Here is a 16,734-nt window from a genome sequence, read left to right as displayed (position 1 = left end):
GCAAACATTTTTAACATGGAATTTTAAAAAGTTTTTTTGTTGTTGTAATGAAGATTCTGAAGTGCATCAGTCAGTTGGAGCTTGCACAACTTATAGGAACTGGAGTGAAACCTCGATACATTTCTGGAACAGTACGGGGCAGAGAAGGATCTCTTACTGGAACAAAAGATCAGACTCCTGATGAATTTGTGGGTCTGGGGCTAGGTGAGATAATTTTTTAAACTATTTTTTATGAAGTATCAAAAATTATTAACTTGTTCAATATAAGTAACTTTATTATAGCAGTGAAATGTAATTAGAGGGACACGGTGAAATGCCCTTTGGCTAACCTTTTGAGGAAAACCAAGAAAAGCATGTGGAGACCTAAGCCATTTTTGCCTGGTCTAGTTTGCAACATAAGTGACCAGACCCTTAGTCTTAATCTCAGAGTTGGGGGTAGTAAGAGAAAGGTGCAGTTTCAAATGACCTGTTTTTTAAGACTATGCAGGTCACTTAAACGAGTGAAGGCTTGTATAAGATGATAAATACTTGGGGCAACTGAAGAAAGAAAGCATTCACATCATATTTTTTAAAGGCACTATGCAGAGCTAACCAAACTCATACTGGTATGGAAACTTTCCCATGGTTCCTTGTGAGCTAGGTGTGGCCAAGTTGAACTTCCAGGTTTAACCCAACAGAACAAAGGAAAATATTAGTGAGAATGGCTACAGAAGAACCAATGACACTATATATTTTAGTCATAAATGGAAAGAGTTCCACCAGGGAAGAAGCAACATTTAGACTGTCTTTGACTTTGAACACTATATTTTGGGGTGTGAATTCATTTGTATTTTTTCCTTACTGTGTGCAAGTTACTTTAACTCTCTGAGCTTCAGTTTCCACTTCTGGAAACTAATGGCAATATCTATTTACAGAGTTGTTAGGATTAAATAAGATTATGTATAAATGGACTTAGCACAGTGGCTGGTATATTAGTGGTTTCTGGATTGTTCTTTATCCATTTTCCCCATCCTACTTCCATCTAAGAAATCTAGAGATCCAACTTAAAGAGAGCAGGAGAGAATACACCTGAGATCTAGGAATATTTACCTTTTACGGTTTTGTACTGTAGCACTGTATATTTGGATGTTGTCTTTTTGACTTTTAATGAATTCTTGTTGCTCTCAGTAAAAATTCTTAAGAAATCCAAAAGAACTTCAGGTTTGAAAAAATGATCCATAGGGAAAGAAGAAACACCAGGACCATGTTGTGGCTTCAAGTTGGGCTGGGGACATTAGTTCCCAGCGATATTTCAACTGTGGCAGCCAGCAGTGCAGTTCTGCTACCCTAGTTGTATCTTAGATCCTGTGGTTCTGGGAGGTGAAGGTATAGATCTAATAACTTGGTGACCCAGCAGCAGGATTTAGAACTACCTGAGCACCTTCATGTAACCTGGAATCCTGAAATACAGATGAAGGCTGTTTACCAACAAGTGAAATGAATGTGGACCGATTGATTCAATAACTTTTGAATGGCTTTTATTTTTGATTGATTGATTGATTGATTGATTGATTGAAAAAGCCTTTGGAATGTAGGAAAGCTAAAATAATGACAGGTGCAAATTGCCAGGGCTTAATTGTGGCAAGTAACAACAGTAGGTTACATTAAAAATAAAACACCAGTGGAGTATTTTAACTTCTAAAAGTTTTAGTCAAACAAGATAAATAATGATACTTATTGATCATGTTTCCTAGTATACTTAAAAATGAATTAAAATTAATTTGATCACTGTTGTTCTGCTACTTAAGTTGTACAGATATGAGATGACCTTCCTTTCACTTCAGGAAAAGGGAATTTACATAAAAATAAACATTCATTGGTTCTGGAAATGAAATAAAAATTTTGGGCTTCCAAGCCATACTCTTCAAGCAACTAGCCATAGTCTTCCAGCTGTCTTTCATGCCTTATCTGTTTTTCTTCTTGGGCTGCTCCATTCTCCACTCATTCCTGATTGGTTAGCTCTCTCATTTTGGAGTCTGCATCCTAGAGGGATCCATTGTGTTGACTTGGCTTCTGTTGGGCAGAGTCCTCCCTTCAGGCTATCTCATTGGTTATCAACTAGCCCATTGTGGCAGATTTCCACCCCTGTACATCTGTGTCACTAACTCAGGCAAGAAATGTTTTCTCCAGCAGGACGCTGTAGTCAGAATTTAAGCTAGAAGAGGATGTAGTACAGACATTTGAGCAGGTTTTATCTATCGATCAATCAATGTATCTATATTTTTTTAAATAAATTAGTATCCTCTTTTATATTCCATGTAACCACATTAACTGGGCTGAGTATATGTTAATCTGATTTTCTAACTGATATGCTATAAGTCTGTACTTCATCCTTTTTGGAAACATGAAACTTAGTTACTAAGTTACTTAGTTACTAAGAGTACATAGCATATGGGGGCACCATATGCATCCAGTTAGCAACTCTTGATTTCGGCTCAGGTAAATGATCTCATGGTTTCATGAGTTCAAGCTCCATGTTGGGCTCTCTGCACTCACTGCGGGGAACCTGCTTGGGATTCTCTCCCTCTTTCTCTGCCCCTCGCTGCTCACACTCTCTCTGTCTCTCCCTAGATAGATAGATAGGTAGATAGATAGATAGATAGATAATTGTGTATATAATAAAGAATACATAGCATATGATTATTAGAATTATATGCATACTGTTCTTTTAAGGTGTATATCAAAGTTTAAAAATTCACTGGGGGGGCACCTGGGTGGCTCAGTTGATTAACTGTCCAACTTCAGCTCAGGTCATGATCTCATGGTTCATGAGTTTGAGCCCTGCGTGGGGCTCTACGCTGACAGCTCAGAGCGTGGAGCCTGCTTTGGATTCTGTGTCTCCCTCTCTCTCTCTGCCCCTCCCCCCACTCACACTTTGTCTCTCTCTCTCTCTCAAATAAACATTAAAAAAAATTTTTTTTTTTTAATTCCTTGTCTTGGTCTTATAAATCTTAAGTAAATATTCACAACACCTACTTCTTTGTTCTTAGTTAATCTGAATATTTGTGCTTTTGAGCAATTTGGTAAAGCTGAAACTATTAGCCTGTTATGTTACGGTGTCATACAGATCTTTGATTTCACGTGTTTCTGAAATAGGTTCTTTGGATTGCTAAACATTTTATATATTTTTTTACTCCTCTAAATATGTTTATTATTAATGATTACAGTCTACTATGTAATAATAAAAGCTCTTAAATATAAAAATAAAAGCTTTCCAGAAAGGACATGAAAGCTATGTGGTGATTGGCATTATTTTTTCCCATAGATTTTTCTTTGTTGAATTCCTATAACGTGATCGCGTGCTTCAAGTGTTGCTTGACACTGTTTCCCTAATCACCCCAATTCTCTGTCACTTATATCAGGCTTTCATCCTTGTTCATTTGTATTATAGAAATAGACTTAGTCTTTCTAGCTCCATTATCTTTTCCTGTTTCACTGTGTTCTACAGATACTACCAGAATTATTTTTTTAGAAAATAGATTTGATCATGTGAGTCTTCTGAAAGGTCTGTTCCTTATTTTCAATGGCAGTACATTAAACATGGCAGTCAAGTGTTCTTCACATTCTAATTTTAGTTTATCTTTCTCTCCCTCTTTCTTGTCCCCTGCCAGATCCTCAACTTACGCAAGTGTGTTAAAACATGGTATTTACTTGCATCCTTCCAGAGTATATGCTGCTCCTTGTACCTAAATTACTTTTCCTTCTGCCTCCTTTCCTATGTGATCATCTTTCTAGGTGCAACTTGATTTAATAGATCATCATATGTGAAGCCTTTCTATGAGCTAACATCCCTGTTCTCCCTTCTTCTATTAAAATTAGTTCTATTTAGTAAAATTTGTATTATATGTCATTAGTTTATCTCAGCCATGAAGTAATTATTACATTTTACTAAAGTTGGTTATAAGTCTGTCTTTCCTGGTAAGTTATAAAATAAATTCTGTGAGGACAAGGATCACGTCTTTTTCATTGTTCATTTCCTGAAAGAAAATTTGAGTTTGGCGGCTTTAAATAATATCATCTATTATGGTTGTATTCATAAAGGCATTTAAGTGTGTGGTCATTTGAGTCAACAAATATTTACCATCTGCTTTGGACTTAATATTGAGGAAGGTAGAGAAATAACCAAAAAAAAAAAAAAAATGTGTAACTTGGTTTCTTGCCTTAGGTAACTTCCTATTGTGCTGAGAAGGCAACATTAACACATGTATAGTAATTTATGTGAAACTTAATGGAAAAAATTCCTGATTTGACTATTATTTGTTTAAGTAAATGCTTAGTTCAGAGGAACAATGGGATGGAATCCTTCCTGAAAACTCAAATTGGGTTTTAGTAGATAAGTTTTAGATAGTCACGGGAGACATATAATGGCTAGAATGTTGAAGGGCCGTGCCTTAAATGTTAGGCTTAAAAAACTTATGCTTTATCCTGCAAGTAATAGTAAGCAAAATGAATGTAATGATTTAGAAAAGTTAACCTGACAGGAGACTGAGAGAGAGGTTGAAGAGGGGAAAAATTAGCAGCAGGGAAAGCAGTCAATAAACTGTGTCTATAATCTGGGCCTGAAATTATAAGGGCCTAAACTGAGTAGGAATGAAAATGAAGAAATGATACCAAAAACAGGTCAAAAGAAAGATTTAGTAACTGGTGGAGGAAGGGAAAGGTATCCAAGGTGATGGAGAGGTTAAGAGTTTGGAAGTTGGGGAAATTGTTCTGCTGTCCAACATGTGGGACCAGTTTTTGAGGGAAAGAAAAATAATTCTTTTGAATAAGGGGATGTTAGAAAATACAGGTATAATTTCCAATAAGCATCTGTAAATAGAGGACTGGAGATTAAATGACAGGGAGATCCAATCATATGGCATTGGGAATCAACCTAAGAAGATAACATTGGGAGTGCAGTTAGTGTTATTTCTTCAACATTAAGGGAAATTGTGCCTAGTGTGATTAATTTTGTGATCTAAATTCTCAGTGCCCTTAATTTGTTGATCTTTGCAAGCACAATTTGTCTTTATAACCATCCATGTCTGTATGCCACTTAGTATAGCTAATTAAGCACATTTGGCTTTGATATAGGTCCCTGAGGCCACATAGGTCACTATTCACCAAAAGCTTTATTTCTCTCATTAGGAAAATAACTGATTTCAGAAATATGTTTTAGAACTGTAGGTGTATTCTTCCACTGAATTATTTTCAAGCTGAAATGACTCTCTTTTTATGTGTGGTAGTTGGAGGAAATGTGGACTGGAAGCAGATAGCAAGTATTCAGGAATCCATTGGAGAAACCAGTTCTCAAAGTGTCGTTGTTGCTGTAGATAGGTAAGGTATTTATTTTATTCCCTTTTTGAATGAATACAATTATTATTCTGTAGCATTTAGATATATTTTGCTCAGTAGTAGTAAAAAAAAAAAAAAAAAACCACTATTGCCAGAATAACTTTCCTGAAGCAATTAAGACTGTATTGTGATATATTGCAATTTACATGATGAAATACCTATAATTTTTCTCTATAGATCATGGAATATAGGAAGGAGATAAACAATATGAAAATTGAACTTAAAATAGATATTAGTGGGCATTAGGGAAATGGTAATCTTGATGAAAAAGAACACATTTTATGTCTTTTATAGAAAACTAATTGCTCTTACTATCCCTGTGTGAAAATGGAATGTAAAGTGTCTTCAAGTCCTATTTGATATGACTGCATTATGAATAAATGAAGGATTTGGTGGCAATTCTCATTGCAGACTTCTTTGGAAAGGACTTTGGAATTTGTATATTGTATACACTATCAAGTATTCCTCGTATTTAGTTTGTTTTCTAACAGTAAACCTATACTAAATGTTCTTTTGAAGGTTAGGTTTTTCTAGGTGAGTGCCCAAATACTTGAAACTTAACATTTTACATCACTGATACTTAAATTTTTTTTATTGCTTCTGATGAAACTTTAAAAAATATAACATGTATTTTTTTTTCTCGGTGCTTGGAAACTTACACTAATCCATTATTTTACTTCAGATAAAACATTTTGCTCTAAGTACAGACTGAACTAGGGTGTTCAGTGGCTACTGACCTTGGAAAACATTCCAAATATTCCTTGCAACTTTTTCCTTGAAAAAGAACTCTGTAATGTCTGTTTGCTGACCTTTTTTTTTTAGGGGAAGGAGGTCATTTACCTTTACCTTGTGAAGGCTGAAGAAAGATTGTGTATCATCTGACATGTACTGTGTAACTTGAAGGCGTAACAACGTGCTTGGCACTTTGCAAAGTGCTTTACATGTATTATTTCATTTAATCCTTCCACTAACCTCATGAGTAGTAGTAGTAGTGTCGTTAATTTGCAAATGAGGAAACGGAGACAGAGGGGGATCAAATAACTTGCTCATCCCCACAGTTAATCTTGTCTTGATTATTATTGTGATAATCGTTTCATCCACAGAGAATTTGAGGAGTGGTGCCAGGACATACGTTCAGGCAGCATATCTCGAGTGTACACTCTTATCCTCTCCACCTCTCTGCCTGCATGTACAACTGTAGAACAGTGTAATGTCTCCCCTTCTGCCATCACGGTAGCTTTTTTCCAAATTATTTTCTGGACTTGCAAAAAATCCTCTTCACTATCATTATGAGAATCTCTTCAGGCAAGAGTCAACATTTTACCTATTTGTTTCCATAGTATATTTTATATGACCATACCAAGTTCTAATTTACCTATACATCCACTGTTTGTTGCAGGGAGACATGTCTCTCATTTGAACAAATGATATGCCTCTCCATTTTAAGAATTTAAGTATATTTTAGAGGATTCTTAACACAAATTCTATTAGTACTTTGTTGTCTCAAATTCATCATCGCCAGATAACTTCTATGACCATAAATCCAATGTCCAACTTTATACAAAACCTCAATATTGAAATTTTAGCTCATAGAGAAAGCATTAAAAGTGACGTCTTTGATTTTATTATAAGATTATATTCTTATTTGGTGCCTTTCACTTTCTCATTAAATTTCTTCTGTTTCTGAATATATGAGTTTATTTTCACATGTAATATCCTGACTCTAATTCATAAGCCAAGTCATTTAGATAACCTAGATATTCAAGACAGTGATGCAAATATTGTCAGGCATCACCCTGGAAAGTTCTGTACTTGTCCTGCAAAAAGTAATTTTCTTGTCCTTAGGCCTGTTGTTATGAATAATCTGTTATGACAAGTAAAGAAGTAAACATGAATAATCAAAGTAGCTCTTTTTTGCTTAATTATGTATAGCTTCTGTTTCTTAACAGAAAACGTATATGATTCTACTAAAAGCTGTAAGATGGGTATCTGAATTCCACAAAGCTTCAGAATAACATTCCTTCCAAGGTCTCTACTTTTTTCATGTGGAAGAGACAAAGGACACCCTTTGGAGGACCCACATGCCCTGGGGCATGCGTGTTCCCCTAATGTTAAAGGAACCAGGGGCGTATAGGCAAATACTCTTGCTATGGTAAGCAAGAAGCGGGATCAAAGCTGCGGAGTCTGTCACACTAAAACACTAACTTCCAAACTACCTCTTGGAATGCATTTTTGCCTTTCGGAGCGTCACAGTGGAGACTGATTAATTTATTATTTAAAATGAAAGTTGTCCCATTCAACCTCAGACATCTCCATTAAAAATCTGTGATTTGTGTTTGTTAGCTCTTTGTAACTTGGGCTTTGAATATGATGGAACAAATAATATATGTAAAATTGTTTCATTCTGTTAAAATTTCTCCTACATAAAAAATAAAAAGTGAAAGTTTTAAGATGATAAAATTTTCTCCACTTTTGTTTTAGGAATCCCAAACCATTAGAATTTAGGAGAATATGGGCTGTTTAATCTATAGTACCTGATCCTTAGGATTTGCTAGGGTAGAGTTTGTTAGACATTGCTAAACTAGACCAGGTTAGTATTACTAACCTGTGCAGGAATAGGTTTTGTCCAGGAATGATTTACTGCTAAAAGTGAAAAAACAGTACCATAGTTTTTGTTTTTATTAACTTTGAGCACACCAAATCTAGCTTTATACTGGCCCATCTCACACTTTGGAACATTCTGTCACCTATCAGAAAATACATGTAGCTCATCCTCAACTGTATTTGCTCACAAGCGTCTTCCAGTTAGGTCTAAGAAATAAGTGTTACCTCTGATATTTTCACTGTGAAAACTTTTTACATAATACAGTAATTTAGTCTGCCTCTTTAGTGCATACAGTTTAACATGTATGTGATTCAGAATCTGCAGGTTTTGTCCCCCTCCCCTTTTTTTTTGTGTTGCCACAGTGCTTTCATTTTGTGGATGAAGTAGTAATCTATTCTATTTTCCTGCTAGTACTTTCCAGAGCATGTCTTTTAATATTAACACACAAGGTTCTCATGCGTCTGTCCTTTGCTTTTCATACAGGGAATGTAGAGTCCATTTCCTAGACTGATTTTGTGAAACATAGCTCTGTTCTCCTGCCTTAGTTTATGAAGGCTTAACTTTAAATGCCTCCACAGACTTCTGTGCTCTACCGTATGGCTTATCTGTAGTGGAGCATTACTAGACATAGAGTGACCCCTCAGAGGCTACCAAAGTGAGTAGGAATTTGAATGCCCTTTTTCAGGATGCATGCTCCCCCTAACTTCTCCTGTCACCCTGAGTCTGTAGAACCTGTCTGATTGCTACTGGTATTTCCCTGTTCTTGTTCACCATTATTTCAGGGCCTTCAGAGAATTTGTTGCTTCTTTCCCCTGTAGTTGCATATAATCTCCCTCTCTGCTTCTGTTCTTTATCCCTTTTACTCTTTGCCATATGCTTCCTTCTCAGTTAAAGAAATTTTTTTTCTTTTCTTCCTTTTCCTGTTGTTTCTCCTATATACTATCTAATTTTTTTCTTTTTTTTTTTTTTTCAACGTTTATTTATTTTTGGGACAGAGAGAGACAGAGCATGAACGGGGGAGGGGCAGAGAGAGAGGGAGACACAGAATCGGAAACAGGCTCCAGGCTCTGAGCCATCAGCCCAGAACCTGACGCTGGGCTCGAACTCACGGACCGCGAGATCGTGACCTGGCTGAAGTCGGACGCTTAACCGACTGTGCCACCCAGGCGCCCCTATACTATCTAATTTTTATATGTCTCTGTTTGTGGTATTTTTTTTTTTTAATTTTTTTTTTTCAACGTTTATTTATTTTTGGGACAGAGAGAGACAGAGCATGAACGGGGGAGGGGCAGAGAGAGAGGGAGACACAGAATCGGAAACAGGCTCCAGGCTCTGAGCCATCAGCCCAGAGCCTGACGCGGGGCTCGAACTCACGGACCGCGAGATCGTGACCTGGCTGAAGTCGGACGCTTAACCGACTGCGCCACCCAGGCGCCCCGGTATTTTTTTTTAATAGCCATTGCCTATGAGAATACAGTAGTTTGAGAAATCAGCTAATGACATTTATAATGTGCACTCTAGCAGTCTTCATTTTTGTTCATGTGAGAACTTTGTAGGCTTTGTATATTTTTAGTTTCTGAATTCAGTCTATCCACTGGATTAAATGGGGACTTACTATTCTATTTTTTCCCCCAGATTGTGTTCTCAGCCAGATCTTTGAAGTATTGTTTTGTTCTGACAAGAGCAGTAGAGGAAGTTTTAAAATATCCCTTTAGCAGATCAGTTTCTGAGTTATCATCTTGTCAGTTTTTAGGCTGTTTTTCCTGTTGTGTTTTTGTTACTCATTGCCAGAACACGTGGAAAGACATTCAAGGGCACTAAGGTTAAAAAACCATTATAGGGGCGCCGGGGTGGCTCAGTCGGTTAAGCGGCCGACTTTGGCCCAGGTCATGATCTCGCAGTCCATGAGTTCGAGCCCCGCATCGGGCTCTGTGCTGACAGCTCAGAGCCTGGAGCCTGTTTCAGATTCTGTGTCTCCCTCTCTCTGACCCTCCCCCGTTCATGCTTTGTCTCTCTCTGTCTCAAAAATAAATAAACGTTAAAAAAAAAAAACATTATATATTCAGAACATGGATATAGTGGACATAATAGGAAAAAAACAATAGATTTTAAATGTTCATGTTTTGCTCAGGTTAAGTGTGAGGTAATACAGCAAAGTAGTTAAGAGAGTGGATTCTGGAGTGTGCCCGTCTCGGTTTGAATCTTGGCTGTAGCACTTACAAGTTCTGTGACGTTGAGGAAGTTATTAAAATACCTTTATGTGTCAGTTTCTATGTTGATAAAATTGAAAGTCTACAAATACCCACTTCACAGAGTATTTGTGATTATTAAATGAGTAGATACATATAAAACACTTAGAATAGTACCCACCTTGTAATTGTTGGTAGCCATTACTGTCACTATGATTACTTTATTTCTAAGTTTAATATTTGACCTGCTCCCGCCTTTAAGGTTTCCATTTTGTCATGCAAAGCCTATGGTACACAATTTAAATTGAATATCAGTTCATCCTGGAAGTCACATCGAACCCTCGGTTACAAACCCAGAGGATGGGTAAAAATGCAGACTTTTAAAAGAGGGCTAATATAGTAGATTTATGCTGAAATCTTCTATGAAACTTTGAAACAAAAATTGCTGAGTGAAGAAAGCTGGGCAAAGCTGGACAGCATATCTTAACTCTAAATATTTGAATTTTCTAAGAAAAGTTATTTAGCCACTTCTTGGTTAAACGATTGGAGACTATTTTACAAGTTTCTCTTAAATTGCTTGTAATTTAACATAAATGAGTTTTCTAACCAAACATATGATACTTGTAAAAAAGTCGAAATTTCCATTTTAAGAATGTGTTTAATGCTAGTAGATAATCAGGAAAAATGAAAAACCTTCTGTTTTGTAGTGTGCCAATGTTTAATTCGTTTTACAAATTGATATTTTTTTATTCTTAGAGTTTCATGAGATACCCATCTAGTGTTTGTAAATTTACTAGTAAAATTACAACGATATATTCTTACTTATATTACTGAATACGAAGGAGGGACGGAGGAACATCCAAACTATACTTGTTATTAAACTATATGATAAAATATTCATTTGACTACCTGATGTTTTTGTTCCCTTAAAACAGATTTAAAGTAGGTAATACCTCAGGCTACTTACTTCTGAATTGATGTAGCAGAAGTCAGACTTTATAAATTTTTGAATTATGGTTTTCTTTCTTTAGAATATTTACAGGGTCAACAAGGCTAGATGGAAATGCTATTGGTAAGTATATACATTTATTTCACTTACAAATTGGTTTTTTGGCTAAAAAAACTTGAAAGCTGAAAAAATGTATATCTGTTTATATTATAGTGGATTTTGTCCGTTGGCTCTGTGCTGTGTCTATGGATGAATTACTTTCCACGACACACCCAAGAATGTTTAGTCTACAAAAAATAGTAGAAATATCATATTACAACATGGGAAGAATAAGACTGCAGTGGTCTCGAATTTGGGAAGTTATTGGTGATCATTTTAATAAGGTATTTGAATAATTAGAAGATACGCTTACATTTGTAATATTTTTCATGTTTTGAAATTGCTTATAATGTAATTGAGGCTTTTTCCTATTCTAGCTTTTCTAAATTACATTTTTCTAATTGAAAATAGAAAACCGTTTGAATCCTGTTTTTCTTTTTAGAAGTGATTACCTTAAGTTTTAAGAATTTAGTTAAAGTGTATTTTTCTTGTTGAGAAATATTATCAGTACACCTAGTGTCTTTGTGGAGAATCTTAGGATTTACCTGTCTATGCTATGAGTTCTATACTTTTTCTAAAAGAAAAATGAAGAGATGGATTTTCACTGCTGACATTAGCACCCTATATTTCTGTTGCCATTACAGGTTGGCTGTAATCCTAATGAAGATGTAGCTATTTTTGCAGTAGACTCCTTGAGGCAATTGTCAATGAAGTTCTTAGAGAAAGGGGAGCTTGCTAATTTCAGATTTCAGAAGGATTTCTTAAGACCTTTTGAACATATAATGAAACGAAACAGGTATTACATTTGTTGAATTGCTTAATATCAAAAAATACTTTATTATTTTCCACAGAAGGGGGAGAAACAGAAGAAAGGAAAAAAAACTGATGGGTTTTATCTGTGTGTATATCCACGCAATTATATTAATATTTTAGGTCCCCAACAATTCGAGATATGGTTGTACGTTGTATAGCACAGATGGTTAATTCTCAAGCTGCTAACATTCGGTCCGGATGGAAGAACATTTTCTCTGTGTTTCATCTAGCTGCATCTGATCAAGATGAAAGCATAGTGGAACTTGCATTCCAAACAACAGGGCACATTGTCAGTGAGTATTCTTCTGGCTGTGTTCAAGTTAAAAACAAAACAAAACAAAAAAATGTGTTCCAGAGATAATACAAGTGTAAGATTATGGACCTGTTATGGCTTTAAGTTTACTAAGTTTTGCCTGTAGAAACAGAGTAAATAATGACTGTAATACTGTTATTACATTATTATAGTTAACATTTATTGAACGTTTACTGTATGGCAAACACAATACGTACTCTGAATGTGTTTCCTTCAGTCTTCACGACAGCTCTATGAGATAAGTATTTTCATTATCCCCTTTTTAATAGATCAGGAAACTCGGGCCCAGTGAGGTTAGGGTGAATGATGAAGTTGGGATTCAAAGCCAGGGAAAGGCTTTTGACCACTATGTTACACAGCCTCCTTTGACTGTAAAGGAGAATGAAATACTTAGGATGTAAGTTAAGCCTGATTGAAAGATAATGATGACCATTATCATTTTTTATAGATTAAGAAACTGAAACACAGATGGGTTAAATGTCATTCAAGACCTGCTGATTCAGTACCTACTGTGTACTGTCACTGCATTAGTGCTGGGTTTATAGTGTAAACAGAACACAGACCTGTGTCCCTGTCCCCTACTACTCAAAGCAGTCAAGTAAGCGGTGATGACAGACGTGACGCCATGTCTGTTAGACATCGAAACCCTTAACCGTTAAGTTATGCTCTTACATCTAGGGGTTGATGTTTTTTGTTGCAGGTAAGAATAATTGAAAAATTATAATTATCTTGATATATTTTCCACCCTTTTAGCTCTTGTGTTTGAAAAACACTTTCCAGCGACCATTGATTCTTTCCAGGATGCAGTGAAGTGTTTGTCTGAATTTGCGTGCAATGCAGCTTTCCCAGACACAAGTATGGAAGCAATTCGACTTATTCGCCATTGTGCAAAATATGTGTCTGATAGACCTCAGGTATAGCGTCATTTAGTAAACAAAATTATGCTGAGTATTTCCAGTCTGAGATAGAAGTTTATTTGGGAATCCAGAGTATATGAAGCATTTATTTTTCAGTAAACCCCAAAATTATCTAAGCTTGATTCTGACTGAAGTGTTTAGAAATGATAGCTATTATTTATTAAAGGTGTCAGGTGTTTTTCTGAGTATTTCACATGTATTAACTTGTTTAGTCTTCTACACTTTATGGGATAGGTAGTGTTTATAGCCCCATACAGATAAGGCATCTGAGGCACAGAGAAGTTAAAAAAATGTCTCCATGGTTGCAGGGCTAGTAAAGGAGACCTAGGGTTTGAACCAAGCCTATGTTTTTAGCCATTTCTGTATACTGTTTCCTACATGTTGTGCTGTGCAGTACTGAGGTTGACTATCTGGGTGATTGTAGGCTTAAACAGTGAAGTAAAAGGTCAAATTGGCTGCCAGCCTTATTTTGCGTATCTGAATCTGTCTCTGTAACTGTCATCAAGAAAAGTGGTGCATTACAGAAAGATTTTACTGCACACCAACTTGGACCTATGGGGTGCTTAGTACTTTTTACATACATCAACTCATTTGACCTTCACACTACCCAGGGGTGGTTAGTGTGGCTGCATGGTGTCATAACCATGAAATGATAAAAATGGAAACCTGATTTAATCTGGCGTAAAAAGCAGAAAAGCTCGTGTCAGAGTTGAAGCTGAAACCAACTTTTGAATTCTAGTCCAGTGCTCTTTTTAAGCAGTTGTAATCTCCATCTTTTTATAAATTGTTATTTATCAAAGTGCTGACTTTGAATTTGTAAAACATTTAAAAAATTTGGTGAAATATTGTACAGGTGTTATATTTTGCCTTAAGTATATCTACCTTTCTTCTTGAAGGCTTTCAAGGAATACACAAGCGATGATATGAATGTGGCGCCTGAAGACAGGGTGTGGGTGAGAGGATGGTTCCCAATTCTCTTTGAGTTATCCTGTATCATCAACAGATGCAAATTAGATGTAAGAACCAGGTAACAATCAGTGTTTGTAACTACAATTTTGAAAGGCTCATTTTGACTTAAATTAACTTTTCTCATGTGAACACAAGTTCAATAGTTAAAGGCCCTAAGTCCGTCGTAAGTCAAGTGTTTTATCAATATAGCAATTATTAGACAGATTTTAAAATATGTTAAATGGAGCAACAGTAAAAATGGAAATACATTACTTTTCCTTAACATTTTCTTATAGCATCCTACTTTGAGTTTTAGCTTCTGTGTTCATTTGTTCACACATTCTATCTTTTCATATGTTTGTTTCCAATTAGAAATTGAAGTTAGTGGCAAAATTTATTTTATTTCCTGATGAATGCTAGAAGAATCTCCAAATGCACACGCTTGGTGGATTTTAGATAAAGAACCATTTCTCTTTGAAGACTGGTCAGTAACAGTTTTGAATAATGTAGGTCTATTAAAAAGAAGTGAGATCTTTCAAAAATACATTCTCATTAAAAGATCTATATGAATGTATAGTCCATTTGCAAAGAAACGATTATGGATGTAATGTAACTGGATAAGCATTCAGTATGTACTTCTCATGTTACGGCTCCTGTCAATCCCATAGTAAAATTTTTATCATAACTACCTTTTTGACTGCCAAATTGAAATTGCCAGTTTGTATATCCTGTTATCTGTCAACAAGTGCTTGAGGCATCGTGAGTTCAATTTTGTGTTTAAATAAATTCCTTCTTTTATGTATCCCATCTTCTTTTTAGGGAGAATCATTAGTCATTTCGGCAATTAACTTCATTGGATTTTTAAACTATACCGGTAGTACATACAAACTTATAACATATCAATGATAGAACTATAATGAAGGAATGAATTTCTCCTTCCTCACTTTATGCCACAACCAGCCTCATCCCCATCCAAGGTTAAGTGTGATACATATCCTAAGAAACTTCATTTTTATTTGTTATAAAAAGAGATTTTTATAAAATTAGGTTAAGTAATCCAAAATAAGACTCAAACCTTGGGAATTTGTCAGAGAATTCAGTAATCATAAGAACTTATACAGCATTTTATTTTGCATTTAGACATTGAAGATTATTTGGCAGTGGACCTGTTAGGAGCTTGATAAACTTCAAGATAACCCCTGATTCATATTAATCTAAATTATTAAGATTTACAATTTTCTGTTGTCCAGCCACCTCAGTGGAGCAACCAACATATCATGATGGACAAGTCTTATAAACTCAGTACCTCCTCACTGCCCTTGTTTGTTTGTAGAAATTTATTTGACAAAGGACCTACCTGCTTTCTTAGCTTTTGAGCCTGTCCTTGTCTGGGATCATCCTGCTTTCCTTCTTGCCATATCCCATGTTCAGATAATGGATGAGTTTTAGTTGTTAAAGAGAAGAGAAAATATATATTCTAGCTAGTAAAGGAGAGGAAAAATATGAGTAAACTTTGTTCAGTAATGGCTTTTTCTTATTTCATTCCAGGATTTGTAAGGGCTGATACGTAGACTACATTTAAAAATGTAGTACCATGGAGGAACGTGGGTGGCTCAGTCAATTAAAGGCCCAACTCTTGATTTTGGCTCAGGTCATGATCTCACGGTTGTGAAATCAAACACCACGTCAGCTCCACACTGAGCGTGGAGCCTGCTAAAGATTCTTTGTCTCTCCCTCTGCCCCTCTTCCCCACTCATGCACACTCTCTCTCTCACTAAAATGTAATGCCATGATTTGTGTAACAGATTAATTACACAGTACTTTCACATATGTTTTTATTTGATTGCCTCAAAATTCTATGGATTTAGGATTGGTTCATTAACCTAGGGTCTCAAACACTATTTTTCCCTATATCAGCAACTTAAGTATTGCTTTCAAAAAGACTTCTTGAACAGTGAAAATCCTTGGAAGCCTCTGTGGATTTGTGTTTGCTTTCGGGGCCTGGAAGAAACAGGATTCCTCTTACCCTAGCTGTGGGAGTTGGCATCCAGTTACTTAGAGTGGGAAGAAATGGATTTCAAGCTCAGGAGATGGAGGAAAAAGGAGCCTTGTTCTGTTGTAGGGAAACAAGGAGTTTTGATAGGCTACTCCCACAGAAGAGAGGGTGTTTCTTCTGTAGGAATTTGTTTACTACGGTTTCCTTACTTTTCGTTATATACATTAGATATCTTATGGGTCAGTTAAAGTGCTGTGAACTTACTGTAGGACCAAACTACTACTATGTTACTTTACATGTTTATTTAACAAATATTTATTTAGAGCCTGTTATGTGCCAGATTTGTACAAGGCCTGGAGGTAGCACAGCAGTAAATGAGCTGGACTGTGAACCAGTCCTTACGGAGTCTTTCAGAGAAAATTTTATTATGGCTTATCATCAGACATTTTAGAGAAAATTTTGTAATGGCTTATCATCAGACTTTTTAAAATATAAGCCTTTTCTAAATGGAGGGATGCCTATATTTTGTTAG

At 35.9% G+C, this 16,734-nt stretch overlaps 1 protein-coding gene across 2 annotated transcripts in view; it reads left to right on the top strand.

The window, feature by feature from the left end:
* Window positions 1-16,734, top strand: part of ARFGEF1 (ADP ribosylation factor guanine nucleotide exchange factor 1) — a 150,672-nt gene that overhangs the window by 109,987 nt on the left and 23,951 nt on the right. For both annotated transcript variants that reach the window (XM_047074012.1, XM_047074013.1), the window contains 8 exons: window positions 54-204; window positions 5,265-5,355; window positions 11,199-11,239; window positions 11,330-11,499; window positions 11,860-12,011; window positions 12,149-12,321; window positions 13,095-13,255; window positions 14,155-14,285. In XM_047074012.1, the coding sequence (XP_046929968.1) occupies window positions 54-204; window positions 5,265-5,355; window positions 11,199-11,239; window positions 11,330-11,499; window positions 11,860-12,011; window positions 12,149-12,321; window positions 13,095-13,255; window positions 14,155-14,285 (1,070 nt within the window). The remainder of the gene's footprint in view (window positions 1-53; window positions 205-5,264; window positions 5,356-11,198; window positions 11,240-11,329; window positions 11,500-11,859; window positions 12,012-12,148; window positions 12,322-13,094; window positions 13,256-14,154; window positions 14,286-16,734) is intronic.

Source organism: Lynx rufus, unplaced genomic scaffold (assembly GCF_022079265.1).
Source record: "Lynx rufus isolate CCGP_SWC_20201006 ecotype Redwood Valley unplaced genomic scaffold, mLynRuf1.p SCAF_12, whole genome shotgun sequence".
Taxonomy (NCBI): Eukaryota; Metazoa; Chordata; class Mammalia; order Carnivora; family Felidae; genus Lynx; species Lynx rufus.
Note: the sequence above shows the minus strand (reverse complement) of the source record. Positions and strands in the feature narration are given on the sequence as shown.